The 17,540-nt window shown below is 46.6% G+C and overlaps 1 protein-coding gene across 2 annotated transcripts in view; it reads right to left on the minus strand.

Annotated features, from left to right (window-relative positions):
- LOC141102724 (cadherin-related family member 4-like) overlaps positions 1 to 17,540 on the minus strand; it is a 50,004-nt gene that overhangs the window by 17,884 nt on the left and 14,580 nt on the right. For both annotated transcript variants that reach the window (XM_073591675.1, XM_073591674.1), the window contains exons 7-13: positions 16,283 to 16,386; positions 13,868 to 13,998; positions 11,533 to 11,716; positions 11,097 to 11,247; positions 9,195 to 9,297; positions 2,678 to 2,890; positions 85 to 230 (exon numbers count right to left, since the gene is read on the minus strand). In XM_073591675.1, the coding sequence (XP_073447776.1) occupies positions 85 to 230; positions 2,678 to 2,890; positions 9,195 to 9,297; positions 11,097 to 11,247; positions 11,533 to 11,716; positions 13,868 to 13,998; positions 16,283 to 16,386 (1,032 nt within the window). The remainder of the gene's footprint in view (positions 1 to 84; positions 231 to 2,677; positions 2,891 to 9,194; positions 9,298 to 11,096; positions 11,248 to 11,532; positions 11,717 to 13,867; positions 13,999 to 16,282; positions 16,387 to 17,540) is intronic.

Consider the following 17,540-nt stretch of genomic DNA (forward strand, 5'->3'; position numbering starts at 1 on the left):
TGAGTTTATGTATAGTTACATAGTTGTTAAGGTTGACAAAGGGTCTCCAGATAGTCTCTGTAGTTGTCCAGTTTGACCTCTTACCTGCACGTTGATGGTGATGGTGCAGAATGTGGTCCTCTGGTTCGTCGGATCTGGTAGGATGTCATTATTCAGATCCACCACTTGGATCCGCAGGTTGTAGGTGGTCTGCTTCTCGTAGTCCAGGGGGCCGAGCAGATTGATCTCTCCTGTGTGTGGATATTGAGGATAGTGGCCTTCTTAATAAAATCTGAGAGCACTAATAGATATTCCTGATCTCTGCCACTTTCTTGGTATTAATATGACCAGGAAAAAACCACGGGGGACTCCCCAGGGGGAGAAAATACAGGTCCTTTTAGTGCCATCTCAATCCATCATCCATATCTCAACCTTATCTTAGGAGGCTTCTTTCTCTGCTGCTGTGCGGAGATAACAGACTGAACACAGATTTAATTAGGAGGTGAATTTAATGAACTCATTTATTCTGATCTCCATTGGCTCTGATGTAAGAAAACATCCTGATAAACTAGACGCGCAGAATGTAAAAATTAGTTTTGTTTCGTTCTGGATAGATTCAGTATGTTACTAATTTTGTTTTGTTGATTCATTTCGGAATTCGTTTCATTTAGCTTCATTTAATTTCATTACGTTTAGGCATTTTCTAACGAACTCCAAATTTTCAGAACGATTCAAATTTGGATCGGTCAAGAAATGATCAAACGTTTCGAATTCTGTGTGAAGAATAGCTGGTTGTTAAGGAGCAGACAGGGAAGCTGCCCGCTGCGTCCTTAACAACTGATGACTCATTAGTCGCCAGCGGCTTTCCTGCTGACAGATGAATGTAAACAAAAGAATACCGGCAATGAAAATTACAAAAAAAAAAATTGCATGGGGTCCCCTCCAAAATCCACACCAGACCCTTATCCTAGTATGCAGCCTGGCAGGCTAGGAAGGAGTGGTTACCATACCAGGTCAAATGCCCTCACATTGGGGAGGTGCTTTGGGGAGGGGGCTCTGACCCCCCCAAAGCACCTTGTCCCCATGTTGATGGGGACAAGGGCCTCTTCCCCACAACCCTGGCCCTGTGGTTGCAGGAGTGCGGGGGATGACTTATCACAATCTGGAAACCTCCTTTAACAAGGGGGCCCCCCAGATCCAGCCCTCCTTATGGGAATGAGTATGGGGTACATAGTACTCCTACTCATTCACCAAAAACGTGTAAAAAGTAAAAAAAAAATACAGAGACAGTTTTTCTCTGCTGTCTGACAGTTGTTAAATGACTAAGGGCGGGGCAGCAGAGCTGGCAGATGGAGGGTGCCTTCATGGGGAGTTATTTTTCCTTCTCTTGGGTTGGCGGTGGTGGCGGGCATCATGATTGACGATGGATCTACACCGGAGACATGGTTTGATTTTTTTGAAGTAATTGTCAAAAACTTGTGTTGTGTTTTTAGTTTTTTACACTTTTTTGGGTGAATGAGTAGGGGTACTATGGTCACTGTTTATAGCCCCCTCTACCCCAAAACACCCCCCCCCCCATGTTGAATGCATGTGGCCTGGTATGTTTTTTTGTTTTCTTTTAATTTGGCATTGGGTTCCCCTTAAAATCCATACCAGACTCGAAGGGCCTGGTATGGACTGGGGGGGGACCCCACACTGTTTTTTGTTTTGTTCGGCATTCTCTATTGCCGGTGTTCTATCAAATAGTGCCCTCCATCGAAAAATGCCCACGCGGTACGGAACGGCTCTCCGGCTGATTTCCCGGTCAGCTGGCGTGACGTCACCATAGCGCATGCGCATATTGTTGGAGGCATTTTTCAGCGGGAGACAGCTTTTGCAGGGAGGGTTGTGGGTGTGTTGAAGGTTTTGTCTGTGTTGCAACCCGCCCTTTGACACAGGCAAAACCCGCCCTTCAACACACCCATAACCCGCCCTGCAACACACACAAAACCCAAAATTGAGCACACTGTAAACCCGCCCCGCAACAGCAAGGCATAACCTGACAAATGCAGTCTCCCTCCGCTGTCTGCATAGCTTTGAGTTGTGGCCATCAAATGCTGTCTCCCATCGAAAAATGCCTCCTACGATGTGCGCATGCGCTATGGTGACGTCATGCCAGCTGATTGGGAAATCAGCTGGATAGTCCGTTCCGTACTGGGCATGCGCGGGCAGTTTTCGACGGAGGCCACTACTCGATAGAACACCGGCATTGTTTTGTTTACATTTCCTCAGTGGAGAAGTCCGCTGACAGCTGATGAGGCATTGGTTGTTAAGGACGTGGTGGCCGGCTTTCTGGCCCGCTCCTTAAAGGGGTTGTAAACTTTCGTGTTTTTTCACCTTCATGCATCCTATGCATGAAGGTGAAAAAACACCTGGCAGTCACCGCCCCCCCCCCCACCTTTTACTTATCTGAGGCCCTTCATCTCTTCGTCGGGGACGTGCTGTCCCTCTTTACAATGAGTGTGTTGGGACAGCGCCAGAGAAGAGGAGAGTAATGCAGCACATGTTGATTTATTTTTTATTTTTGGTGGCCTAAAAAATATTTTTTAAATACATTTATTTTGAAACAAGGATCTTTCTACTGTGTGATGCACCACATCCTATGTCGGTGCTATATAAATAAGGGAAACAAAGGAGGAAAGACAGGACTGGGTCTCACCGTTTCTCGGGTTGATGTAGAACATTGTTGGGTTCTGCGCACCGGTGATACTGTACTGCACGTTGTTAAAGGGATAGTCAGCGTCTGTGGCATTCAGCTGCCCCACCACGGTCCCAAACGGCTGGTTCTCATTGATGCTGTATGTAAGCGGGCCGACGCATTTAGGATCATAATTATTCACCGGAGTGACCGTGACAAATACCGGGATGTTGGCTGAAAAACAAGGACAAGAGAATTTATCACTCCCCCCCCAGTGACCTCCATCCTGTGTTCGGGGGTCAGAGAATCTCAGGTCTGCGGAGGTTACCGAATAGTTAAAGTGGAGTTCCACCCACTTTTACAACTCTTCAGCATCCCTCACTAAACTGTGCACTGTAAACGAATTTGATATTTTTAAATTTTTTTTCTCAGCACCTACTGTATATCTGCTGTATTCATTTTTCACTTCCTCCTCCCTGGCCGTGGCCCATCGCATCATTTCCTGTTTGCAATGCCTTCTGGGAAGGGGCGGCAACTTCCTCTGACACTGCCGTTGCTATGGAAACCTGACCTGAAACCTTTTACACTGCTTGTGCTGCACTGAGCATGTGCGAGATCTGCGAGGATGAGATCCAGGAAGAAATACAGTCTGGCTTCAGATGCCCAGACTTAAGATGGCCACGGCCTGCTGTAAGTTTATAAAATAACAAACTACTGCTATAAACTAACAAAACAGACCTTAGTTTACAGACTAACTTTACTAGAATACATTAAGCTTGTGTATTATAGGGGTATTTTTATTTAAAAACTATCATTTCGGCCGGAACACCACTTTAACCCCTTCATGACGGAGGGGAAAACAAATGTTAACTCCTGAACACAATTTTGCGTTTTTCACATGTGTTAGTAAAACTGTACATATCATTACAACTACTTTGTTTATCCAGATGGATTATACCTTGGGTTTTTTTCAAGGACCCTAGAAGAGGGAAACCTTTTGTACCCCCCCGGTACAGCGGGACTTTACAGGCAAACAACAGCAGTTAAAAAGATATTTTTTTATTGAAAATTGCTTAAAAAAGCATAAAAACAAGTTGATCTAAACATAGATCTCTACGAAAATGCTTATACAATCCTGGGTCCCCGATGTTCCCTTAAGAAACTCTACAAATATTTCATTTTTCATTTTTTACTTTCAGTTTTATTACTTGTATTTGTCTTGGGCTTTCCGTGTGCTCTCTCGTCTCGGTGGTGCTTGGTTGTGTCCTGGGTGACCTGTCACGCGGTCCCATCTCTTTTTCTCTTTTTTTCTCCCCTCCTCCGTATCGGCCTATCAGCGCCGCCCTATGCGTGACGTCATCGCGCCATACGCGATGACGCGGCCTTCCTGTTCTATCCACACTGCCATCTTAGAACGTCGTCTGTGCACGTCGCCTGGTTATGACGCGAGTGCGTCATATGCGACGGCGCTGTTTTGTCTTTACCTTGCTGGCACCTGTGCAATCAACCATAATGCGCAGGCGCCAGCGGGTTTAAGATCCATGTCCAGTGCCAAACACACCTGCCAACAACACCTATGCTTAAAGTGGTTGTAAAGGTAATTTTTTTTTCTTTTTAAATAACAAACATGTTATGCTTACCTTCACTGTGCAGCTCGTTCTGCACAGAGTGGCCCCCGAACCTGCTCTTCTGGGGTCCCTCGGCGGCTGTTTCAGCTCCTCCCCGCAAGAACTAACCACCTTAATGCGAGCTCCCTCACATGGTGGTTAGTTCTTACGGGCACGCTCCCGTGATACAGCCGGCGGCTATAGCCGCTCACTGTATCACTCGGCCCCGCCCCCCCGGCGCGCCGCGTCATTGGATGTGATTGACAGCAGCGCGAGCCAATGGCTGCGCTGCTTTCAATCCATCCACTGGAGCCAATCAGCGGCCAGGCTGAGCGGCTTAATGGATGTCGGGAGCGAGCGGCTGACTTTCGAGGTGTCAGGTAAGTAAAACGGGGGGGCTGGGGGCGGCGGTATTGTCGGAAGTTTTTTCACCTTAATGCATAGAATGCATTAAGGTGAAAAAATTTTTACCTTTACAACCCCTTTAAGCTTTTTTGTTTGAAACCTGAGCCTAAGAAAGTAAGTAGGAAAGTTATTATTTTTCTTCGTTATCATCCCTATACTATTACATAGAGGAGAGACAGTGTGTTTTTTCCTTCTGGATTCGTTATCTTTTTGCTACAATGTTTTCAGTACTCTCTATATAGGAGAATCTTTGTTTTGTTTTGTGTGTTTAACAATATACATGTAGGGCAATGGCCTCACAGTATATAGAATATAGATAAAAAGTACAAAACTCCTTCCTCTTTCTCCCCTTCCCCCCCCCCTCATGGTTTCACTTATTGTTTCTCTGTTCTAAATAAAAAAAAAATGTATAGTAAAAAGAAAAAATATTTTTTCTACAACTACAACATAAGGCTGCAGAAATTATACTAAAACCACGGAGAAAAAAATTTATTCATATATTTCTCGTAACTCCGCCGGACCCAGAAATCCGCTCGTCTGTATGCTAGTCCGACGGACAAAAACCCACGCTAGCTATTGGCTACTGGCTATCAACTTCCTTATTTTAGTCCGGTGTATGTCATCACGTACGAATCCGTCGGACTTTTGTGTGATCGTATGTAGGCAAGTCCGTTCGTTAGAAAGTCCGCTGCAAGTCCGCCAAAAGTCCGTTGAAAGTCTGTCGGACGGGCTGTTTGGACTTTTGTAGCCGAAAAGTCAGACCGTGTGTACGCGGCATAAGATAACATAGAGGAGGGTTCAGGGGCAGCTGAAAAAAAGCAGCCAACTGCCTCTGAACGTCCGTTTCCCAGCAGCAGTGTACATGAGACCTAAAGCGTGGTAACTCATGTTTAGCCGCGTTTCATTTACAGGCACTTTTAATGGAGATACATTTTTGACTATTTAAAAAAAAAAACGCTTTTAAACGCAAACGCGGCTAAATGCGGCATGTAAACGCAGCAAAACGAACGTTTTTAAACGTCGGTTACTATCTGTCAGCTTAAATCGTTCAAGAGAGGTTTCAAAGCGTCCCGTGTACATTTACACTAACCATGGCACTGACCTAGATCAAGCCTTAATCTAGCTATTTTTTTTTCGAATGAATGAATTTCTAACAGTCTACTGAGGAAGCCCAATCAGAGGGCGACACGCGTCTAGAGGGGAGGAGCTGAGCCCGTGACATGAGTGTATGCCAGTGGTGAGCGGGGCGGACGTATCTATCTCTATATATATGCTGTTTTAAAGAATATATCTTGTAAGTGTGCCTAATTTTGGGGCTGTTTTTAATAAAATTAGCAAGCAGAGAGCACTATGTGTTTGTGATGCATGTTGACAACGGAACTGAGAGAAGCGGAGCTGAGCTGTAGGTGGGGAGTGAAGGAGTGAGATCTCAATCCATTTGAAGTTACCAGCGCGGGTGTACAGCTGGGAGAGTGTAGGAGGATCGGCTTGGAGGAGAGAGATCGTGGAGGAGAGATATCATGGAGGAGAGAGATCGAGGAGGAGAGAGATCGTGGAGGAGAGAGATCGTGGAGGAGTAAAGGAGAGACCATTATTTGAGTTTTTAACTCATCTGTGAGGTGAGCAGACAATTTGGCTTGTGACACAGGGCCGTCTTTTCGCATGGGCACGCTGGGCAGTTGCCCGGGGGGCCCCACTTGCCTGGGGGGCCCCACCTGCCCAGCGACCCCAGCCAGGGCTGTACTGGCCTACCGGGATACCAGGAGATTTTCCAGTAGGCCGCCTGCCCTGGGGCCGCTCTTTCCTTCTCTCCTCCTCCTCCTCCTGTGTGGGCACAGTGAGGCTGCAATGGTGGGCACAGTGAGGCTGCATTCATGGGCACAGTGAGGCTGAATTTAATGGGCACAGTGAGGCTGCATTCACGGGCACAGTAAAGCTGCATTTCATGGGCAGTCGTGTGTGATTGTGTAGACAGGGCCCCAGTGCACTGTATTGCCCGGGGGCCTATAATGCTCTTAGGCTACTTTCACACCGAGGCGCTTTACAGGTGCTACAGCGCTAAAAATAGCGCCTGTATAGCGCCTGTAAAGCGCCTCCCCTGTGTCTCCAGTGTGAAAGCCTGAGGGCTTTCACACTGGAGCGATGCGCTTGCAGGACGGTCAAAAAAGTCCTGCAAGCCGCATCTTTGCAGCGCTATACCGCTCTTAAAGCGCCCCTTCCCATTGAGAACAATGGGCCAGCGCCACAAGTCCACCGGCAAAGCGCCACTGCAGCAGCACTTTGCGGGCAGTTTTAACCCTTTTTCAGCCGCTAGTGGCTAGTGGCCGAATAGCGAAGCTAAAATGACGGTAAAGCGGTGCTAAATATAGCGCAGCCTTACCGCCGATGCCCGCCCGCCCCAGTCTGAAAGTAGCCATAAGATGGCACTGTGGTGACGATGTGCACATATAATAGAACCTAGTGAGGACGGATGGACACAGTGGTGGATGTTAATATTGAGACCCCTTTCACACTGAGGCGCTTTTCAGGGGCTTTCATGCTAAAAAGAAGCGCAGGAAAACCTATTTTCATTAAAATCAATGAATGCTTTCACACTGGGGCAGTGCGCTGGCAGGGTGGTGAAAAAAAACGCCCCTCTCCATTGAAATGAATGGAAAGCTCTTCAAAAGCGTCTGAAAAGCTCTTCAAAAGTGCTCAGTGTTTTACTGGCAGTTTACAAGCGCCTCAGTGTGAAAGGGGCCTTACTGTCACATATGATTTGTTTTTTTTCTTTATCAATATTTAATTTTTACAACACATGAATATCAACTTATATATATATATATATACACACACACACACACACACACACACATATATATGGACTGGTTGCGAATTTAGGCTACTTTCACACTGGGGTGGGCGAACAACCTTCGGTAATTAGCACCGTAAAATTAGCGCCGGTTTACCGTCGTTTTAGCGGCACTATTCGGCCGCCAGCGGGGCGGTGTTAACCCCCGTTAGCGGCCAAAAAAGGGTTAAAACTGCCCGCATAGCGCTGCGCTGCCCCATTGTTTTCAATGGCCAGAGGCACTTTAGGATCGATGAATACACCGCTCCTATAGCGCTGCAAAGATGCGGCTTGCAGGACTTTTTTTACCGTCCTGCAAGAGCACCGCCCCAGTGTGGAATTCCTCGGGCTTTCACACTGGAGACACAGGAGAGGCTCTTTACAGGCGCCATTTCTAGCGCTGTAGCGCCTGTAAAGCGCCTCAGTGTGAAAGTAGCCTAACAGTGTATGCGGTTTTCGTTCGGTAAAGTCTATTCATTTCAAAATCAAGTGATAAAATGGTTCTATAGATTTAATCAGTCCCTTTCTCTGCAGGCTTCCTGCTCATGCACAAACTGGATCATAGTAAACATAGTTAGTTTACTATAGTTCAGTGATGAATGGACACCGGAGTGACTGATACCGATCGCTTACTGTGTTCATTCGGGAATGGAAGGGGCCCCTTCCCCCGCTCTCCATCTTGAAACATCCTGTCAGGGCTGGGCTCAGCCCTTCCTTCTCTGAGATGGCCGCTCAGCTGTTGGCTAATTGCCAGCTCCTATCTCTCTCTACAGTGACTCACCTGTTGATGATATCCTGTTCGTCAGTCCTGTCTACTTAAGCCGTCTAGCCCAGATGATCTCTGCCTTCGCCTTGGTCAACATCACAGAGACTATCTCCTGTGTTCCTGTTAAAGACTTGCTTGGCTGACATTCCTTCTGGCTCCAGATCCTGCTTGCTGTTCCACTACATTGATCCCTGACTTCTGGCTTGTCTGACTATCCGTTCCGGTTCCTGAACTTTGGCTATGTTTTGACTATGTTTGTTCTTTTTACTTTTATTATTAAACAAGTGTGATTTAACTGTACTTCTGTCTCGGTCTGATTTCATGGTTTCTGATACATCCCCTTGTGTGCCCATAGCAGCTGCCAGCAGGAGAGGAGAGAAGGGAACCCGGCAGCGCTGCGGGGGGGGGGGGGGGGGGGCACACAGGGGGGACCCAGGCAGCACATGGAAGAGGCACATGTGCTAGAACCAAACCCCTGCAGTGCAGCCGGAGGGAGTAAGAAGAGGAGAAGCTGACAGCGTTGCATGGGGAGGCAGAAGAGAATCGGTGTCTGCAATAAGACAGTACAGCCGGACCTCCTGTCTGGGCCCCCCCCTTTTGAACTGATGGGGTCTGGGCCCAGTACAGGAGGGCTGGTTGTACTGCCTTATCAGCGACCATGTGCACTAGTGCAGGGTTCAAGGGGTTAAAGCAGCTGTTGAGGAGGTGACACAGCACCTCCCCACCTGTCAAAAGCTCCCTAAAGGAGTGATTTTCAAGCATGGATTGCTCTTCAGAGACTGAAGCTAGTGTGAAGAAGCCCTTATTTTTAAAAAAGTGACAGTTATTTTGAAGTGAGGTTTGAAAATGACAGTCATACAGGTAAATAGGAAAACCGTGTGTTAAAGCTTTGTGAACTCAGCCTTGTACGTAACAAACAAAGCAACTTACTGGTCAGTTTCGGCGTGCCGTTATCAGTCACCACAATGGTGGCCGAATATTGGAAATCCACGCTCGCCATTTCATAGGAGTCGTAATTCAGAGTATTATTGATCTGGACAGAGGAGGGAAAAAGACTTAACAAAGATTCAACTTTATTGAGATTCAGAACAAAGAGACAAAATAAAGTACAAACTCAGAGAGCTTCACCTCTCTCTAATAAAGCAGCCCGGCCCTTATTATAAAGAATCTCTATTTTCTCTCATAGATAAAGGAAAGCCTTGTGTACTCTGTGGGAACCTTGAAGCAGTATTAAACACAAAAGCAAACATTTATTATATTGGAGCTTACCAGTTCTTAGATGTGATGGCTGCATTTGTTTTCATTTTTTAGGCTTTCTTTATTTCAGTGGCGGCTGGTGCTCAATTTTTTTTAGGGGGGGGGGGGTGCAGCAAACAAAAACCACCCAGCCACCCCCCCCCCCCCATCGGCCGATCATTCCCGCACTACTTACCCCATCCAGGTCGTGGGTGGCTTTGGTGGCTTTGCCTCTGCTTCTCCTTCTCGGCAGCTTCGGGGCTTCCCTATTGTTGTTCCTACCGGCCAATCCGGTTGCTTCTCCTCCCGGCCAATCAGGTCCTAAGACCTGCTTCCTGATTGGCCGGGAGGAGAAGCAACTGGATTGGTCGGGAGGAGAAGCAACCGGATTGGCCGGTAGGAGAAGCAGTGGGGAAGCCATGAATGTGCATAGAGCACTGTGCCCTGAGCCCACCCGCTTGTGTGACATTAACAAATTACACAAGTCACACAAGCGGGTGGGCTCAGGGCACAGTGCTCTATGCACATTCATGGCTTCCCCACTGCTTCTCCTACCGGCCGCGAGCCCACCCATTTTGAAGCCAATTAGAACCTCAGGCTCTGATCATGTGCTTCTAAAGAAAAAAGGAAAAAAAAAACCCATAGAAATGTAGTTGATTCACTAAGAGTTAAATAACGGCTAATCTTATGCGGTAAAATACCGCATGCGGTAACAATTGTGCAAGTGTTCAACTCACTAAGAATTTGTAGTCAAATACTGCATGCGATATTTGTTCGATTTAGCTGTAATTATCGCATTACTTAATACAGTAATTTACCGCATGGTTGCTAAGGAACAGGCTGGCCGCATCCTTAACAACTGATGACTCATCAGCTGTCAGCGGGCTTCCCTGCTGTCAGCTGATTGTTAAAAAAAAAATCCGACAATTAAGAAGTATAAGCCAGACCCTTATCCGGGCATGCAGTTCCCTCACCCCGAAGCACTTGGCCCCTATGTTGATGGGGACAAGGGCCTCTTCCCAACAACCCTGTGCAGTGGTTGTGGGGTTCTGCCGGCAGGGGGCTTATAGGAATCTGGGAGCCCCCTTTAACATGTTCAAGCATGCAGCCTGGCAGACCAGAAAAAGAGGGGGGTGAGCCAGCCTCCTCCTCCTGAACCATACCAGGCCACATGCCCTCTGCCCTCCCCCCACCCAAAGAACCTTGTCCCAGTGTTGATGGTGACAAGAGCCTTTTCCCCACAACCCTGGGCTGTGGTTGTGGGGGTCTGCCTGCATGGGGGGGGGCTTATCAGAATCTGTGAAAATGTCAAAAAGACACCTCCTGTCCCAAAGCACCCCCCCGATGTTGAGGGCATGTAGCCTGGTATGGTTCAGAGGAGGGGGTGCTCACTGGTTCCCCCCCTTTTCCTGGCCTGCCAGCCTGAATGCTCAGATAAGGTGTTGATCCAGGGGGGTACCACACGCTGTTTTTTTTTTTTTTGTTTTTACATTTTGGTGTGGGGTTCCCCATTCAGTTTAGCTTTTCTTCCCAACTACCTTTAGCAATTAGTGTAGTGTGGCCTCTATAGAGTTTGCTTATCCAATCCACACTGACCTGCAGCTGGTTGCCCACCATGCGGAAGGAATACAGGGAGTTGGCATTGGAAGTGATGGAATAGGTGAGGCCGGTGCTGTTGTAATCGGGATCCGCACAGCTCAAAGTCGCAAGTATGTCTCCAACCGGAGCGTTCTGTGAAACCTGTTTCCTATTCGCGGAAGAGAACGAGGGGTTAATATTACCCAGAGAGCGTATGATCTCAGTATTCACGCCACAAGAGATCCACAAATCATCAAATACAGATAAAAACAAATAGCATGTCTCTTATTCTGTATGTATGGACTCTGCACAGTACCACTTCTCTTGTCCTGTATGCTGAGTGTAATTCTCGGTATCTGTTCTTATTCTGTATGTATGGACTCTGCACAGTACCACTTCTCTTGGAATGATTTAATATGTGGTATATAGTGTTGTATCATGTGATCATACTCACACCACAAGGGCAGGGCTGCACTGCGGAGCGATATCATTGACGTCAGTGACGGTAATGGTGACGGTAGTGGTGGCGCTGTTAGAGCGCTGGGTGCTGTCGTAGGCTCGGACCTTCAGGATGGTGGTGACCAAGGATGGGTTGGTGTCCAGGTCCAGGTTAAATGTTGTTCTGATCGTCCCAGTGGCTGAAAGAAGGACAGTAGACATTGTACGGTCACATAAAGATTTATTACCGAGAATCACTGTACACCTGGACTTCCACGGACAAGGATAGGCATGAGCAGTAAGTGTCACCACCGGTTTATCATCCGTGTCAGTTATGGGGCGTACACACGGTCGGACTTTTCGTCTACAAAAGTCCGACAGCCTGTCCGACAGACTTCCGGCGGACTTTCGGCGGACTTGCAGCAGACTTTCTAACGAACGGACTTGCCTACACACAACCACACAAAAGTCCGACGGATTCGTACGTGATGACGTACACCGGACTAAAATAAGGAAGTTCATAGCCAGTAGCCAATAGCTGCCCTAGCGTGGGTTTTTGTCCGTCGGACTAGCACACAGACGAGCGGATTTTGGGGTCCGTCGTAGTTACGACGTAAAGATTTGAAGCATGTTTCAAATCTAAAGTCCGTCGGATTTGAGGCTGAAAAAGTCTGCTGAAAGTCCGGAGAAGCCCACACACGATCGGATTACCAGCCAGCTTTAGTCCGTCGGCGTCCATTGGACTTTTGTAGACGAAAAGTCCGACCGTGTGTGCGCCCCATTATAGGTTATTGGGGGAATATAATCTGGATCTGGTACCTGGACACTCAGTCTATGATAGTCATTAGCAGGAGGTATAATTAGGAGGACCAGAGGTGTCAGCAGCCTATAGGGTGAGGAGTAGGATGAGCTTTGGGTTGGGGAGTCAAACATGAGTTCCACCCATAGCCAACCAAATTAGGCCAGTCATCCCCAACGTCTGGTCAATGATATCACCTGTGATCCCCGTTTGGTTTATTTATATACAAATAGGGTCATAACCCTATTTGGTCAATGATGTCACCCGTGATCCCCAGCTGGACTGTTTACAAACATCAGCCAGCTGGGGATCTTTCATTTGTAATGTGAGCAGCTTCCTCATTCAGCAGTGGAGCAGCATTGTTGGGAGGCACCAAGTCATAGCAGTGGGCCATCAAGATTAAGGCCTCATTGCCTCTAGCGTGGGAAGCATAGTGGGGGAGTTGAGGGGTTCTCGGGGGGGAAGATGCACACTTCGGGGGTCACAGAAAGTGGTTGGGCGCAGGGAATGTGTGTAAACCCCCAACCATACCAGACCACATGCCCTCAACCTTGGCAAATTCCCCCTTTCCGCAAGGTGTCCTCATGTTGAAGGGATAAGGGCCTTACCTGCAGAAACTGTCCCCAAATAGGATGTGGGGGGAGGGGGGCTGCAGGGAGGTTATCGGAATTTGGAAGCTACCTTCTCACCTGTCTCACAATGTAGATCCAGCATCAATCACATCAACAAACAATGCAGTTTCAGCTTCAATCATGATGATCCACCACCGTGATGACCTGCCACCCCACATGGACAACCCACTCCCTGAAGATCTTGCCCAGCCGCACTACTGCCTTGAAATTACATATAACTCATACTGTCCCCAAACCTCACATACAGGTTTAAGGCTTCCTTCGAGCACATTTATTAAAGGATTTGTGTATTTTCAATGTTGTCCTTTAAGCCTCAATAAAAGACCTTCTTCTTGCTGAACGGTCGGCTTTAAAAAAAAAATGTCATTGTTACATGTCTGCTATGGCAGTGCCCAGCTAACCATAACCCTTCTTACCAAAATCTTGCAAACTGGCCTTGACAAGATTCACCTCCCATAGACTTTAGTAGGGTTGGTGCTATATTTGGGTTTGCAGATTTCCTGATGGGTGCACTGAACCTCCTGTGAACCGAACTTTGCCCAGTCCACTCATCCACAGTGAGGAGAAAAAGGCACACAGAGCAACAGAGTGGGTGTGGCTAAACTAATGGGCGTGCTTTTTACCGTTACCATAATCTAGAGTTTTTAGGATTTTGGACATAATATTCATATTAATTAGTGATGTCATCATATGATGGATATTTGGTGGTCAGTATTTTGTAATACTGACGATCATGAAGACGATTTTATATAGGGATATAAATGAATAGTTCTGTTATTGCATTGAATGTATAGATTTGTAGATCGGCCCATAGAGGGAGCTCTCACTGGTTCAGTGCTATTGCTCTGTGTCTCTGATTACAGTAGCTGCTGCCTGACCTATTGAGCTTGGCTTTCTGGATTATACGGGCTACCGGATACCTGGTTCGATGTAGTAGATGGTGCTGGGATCGATCAGCTGGTACAGAACATTAGTCCCCGTCGCCTTCAACGTGGTCACCAGATAGCCGGGTCCGCCATTTTCTGGGATGGTGACACTATATGAAGATGTCCTGAGAGGGATACATTCAGGCAACAATCAATAGACAATTCATGCACATAAAACGCACCTTACAGAGCAGAGGGTTGAAGAACTTTGACGAACTGTGAATACCTGTTCAGGAAACTCTGTAGCTGTGCGAAAATCAGAAAATATATTTATTTGAATGCAAACAAACACCAGCATGCAACTGCATTCTAAGAAAGGACCTGTGGTGGGAATCATACATTCCTGGCCTGCACATTCACAAGGTTTAACACTTGGACGTCTATTCATGAAAAATTGGCATTTATCCAGCTATTCTGCATATATAATCATTTGTTGTGAATTGGGCAAAAACAAATGTTTTCTAGGATATTTTCTCCTTATGGGAAGTAGTAAAATACTGGCCACTAGATGGAGCTGGGGAGGAAATACTTAAAACAAGGATACAAAGTAACAGTTCTGGAGAATGCTAGAGGGAATTAGCAAATAAATAGATTGGCAGTAGTAAAATACAGCATTATGGCCCCTAGATGGAGCAGAGGAGCGTAGGAAATGCATACAGTATGAGCTACCTGGCCTGGGGCCCATCTGTTCAGCAGCAGGGGCCAGGGACAGAAGGGGAAGGGGGGGGGTGGCTATTTACAAATTTTTGGGAGCAGGCGGAGCAATGCTTTCTGCTGCGGCACGGAGTACTCAACAGAGCCCTGTATGAGCAAATGGAAAGATTGCGGGCAAATATGTAACTGAAAACAGGGCCGTCTTAGTAACATCATGAGCTCCTGGGCAAAGTAATGCACTGGGAATCCTACCAGGGGGAGATGGTGACCCGCGGCAAGCAACGGGCGCCACTGCAAAGAGTGAGTGTGGCTAAATTAAGAAAGCCTGTAAACAGTTTGCTGAAGACAAGCAGACTAAGGAGATGGATTACTGGAACCATGTCCTGTGGTCTGATGAGACCAAGATAAACTTATTTGGTTCAGATGGTGACAAGCGTGTGTGGCGGCAACCGGGTGAGGAGTACAAAGACAAGTGTGTCTTGCCTACAGTCAAGCATGGTGGTGGGGGTGTCATGGTCTGGGGCTGCATGAGTGCTGCCGGCACTGGGAGCTACAGACCATTGAGGGAACCATGAATGCCAACATGTACTGTGACATACTGAAGCAGAGCATGATCCCCTCCCTTCAGAGACTGGCCGCAGGGCAGTATCCCAACATAACGACCCCAAACACACCTCCAAGACCACCACTGCCTTGCTAAAGAAGCTGAGGGTAAAGGTGATGGACTGGCCAAGCATGTCTCCAGACCTAAACCCTATTGATCATCTGTGGGACATCCTCAAATGGAAGGTGGAGGAGCGCAAGGTCTCTAACATCCACCAGCTCAGTGATGTCGTCATGGAGGAGGGGAAGAGGACTCCGGTGGCAACCTGTGAAGCTCTGGTGATCTCCATGCCTTAGAGGGTTAAGGCAGTGCTGGAAAATAATGGTGGCCACACAAAATATTGACACTTTGGGCCCAATTTGGACATTTTCACTTAGGGGTGTACTCACTTTTGTTGCCAGCGGTTTTAGACATTAATGGCTGTGTGTTGAGTTATTTTGAGGGGACAGCAAATTTACACTGTTATACAAGCTGTACACTCACTACTTTACATTGTAGACAAAGTGTCATTTCTTCAGTGTTGTCACATGAAAGGATAGAAGTAAATATTTACAAAAATGCGAGGGGTGTACTAACTTTTGTGAGATACTCTGTATATGTATATATATATATGTATATATATATATATATATATATATATATATATATATATATAACAGTCTGTGTCTGCATCAGAGAATAATACAATCCAATAAGAGTACGGTATATTGTTCCTCTCACCTTGTAGGGTTCCCAGATGGTTCGCTGGGGCTGGATAGGGTCAATGGGAGCAGATCATTCATATAATAATGTCGTATGAATGAGCTTTGGACTGCTGTTGCCATTTGGAACTCCAAAGGATTCTTTGTGACCCCAATAGCCACCAGCATTGGTTACATCCCTGGGGCTGCAGGGATAAGTTCTCCACACCCGAACTTCCCGCTCACCCCACATTCTGCAGCTGCTTTGTTGGTCTAATTTTTGTTAATTCTTCAAGAAATGCATATACTGTGTGGCAAGAAGAGTGAGAATCCCTTGTCTACTTTCATGGTAAAGTGCAATACGGGGTCCAAACCAGGGATTCCACACAGGAGGGTGCTAATCATAATATAGGAGCTCACTACTTTTAGGACCCCCCCCCACCCCCCATCCCACCTCTTCCACACCCTTACGTGAAGTTGACACTGTTTTGGTAGACCGAAAGAACTTTGACGTTGAGTGTCCCATTGCACGTGTTGCCCGCCGAGTCAGTGACCTGGATCTGCAGCTGATAATTCTGGAAGAGAGAATGCATCCGATTAATGAGAGACAGATCAGGATCTTTAAACTGACAGTTAATAGAAGATAACAATTATAACAGATAAATCACATGACCCGTGCCTTCCCTCAGAACTGCTCAAACAATAGCAGCTGATGATAGATCCATTATTCCTAAATTCAGTATGGACCCTACAAACACTCCCTACCGATATTCTGGGAGAGGAAGCCATGATGGCACGGCGGGAACCAGGACTGCCACCACCTTTGCGTTCCACCCCATAATCCCTTGTTACTGAAAGTATGTGGTAGAGACCCCCAAATCACGTCCATGGGGTGTAAACAATCCAAGGTACTCGGTGGGAGTTAAAAACGTCTTTTCCTCAAATGGGTGTGAAATATGTGAAAACAAAGACCAGAAACATCAATGAGTACCAGAATTCATATATATATATATATATATATATATATATATATAATAAATATATATATATATATATCAAGGGGTCACGCAACTCAAAGTAGTTCATTTTAATAGCAAAATCAACACATTTTAAGGTGGGCAACTCCTCTTCTTCAGGCACAAAAGAGTATTATAATTCTATTTTATCCCCGAAGAAAAGAGGATGTCCACCATGAAACGCGTTGGAACTTAACAATATAAAACAACTGATAGTGGATGATAGATCACATGATCCGTGCCTTCCCTTTGAATTGCTGCAGCAATGGCAGCTGATGGATCACCTGACCTGTGCCATCCCTGTGAACTGCTGCATAAATGAAAGCTGATAACTCATGACTTACTTCCCAACTGCTGAAACAATGGAAGCGGATACCGTAAAACACTCCAGAAGCAGAGCTTAATTTAGTAAAAACAAAAAAAAAGACCCAAAACCAGCACAAAAAAAACAAAAACAACTTTTCTTCCTAGTATTCCTTGGCTTGAAGTTCATTTTTCCAACCAATAGATTTACTCCTCCCTCCCCCAGGGAATGTTTCTAAAAGATGCTGAGGTCTTCAGTTGGGTGAATTAAACTCAGGAATGACCATAAAATAAAGCAAACCCCAGCCAGGTATATAGTTATTATATAGACACATGAGGAATTTCATTATACATTTAGAAGGAGCTGGAAATAAATGAGGAGCTCCAGACAGGGGTACAGCGAGTGCACC

Source organism: Aquarana catesbeiana, linkage group LG07 (genome assembly GCF_042186555.1).
Source record: "Aquarana catesbeiana isolate 2022-GZ linkage group LG07, ASM4218655v1, whole genome shotgun sequence".
Lineage (NCBI taxonomy): Eukaryota > Metazoa > Chordata > Amphibia > Anura > Ranidae > Aquarana > Aquarana catesbeiana.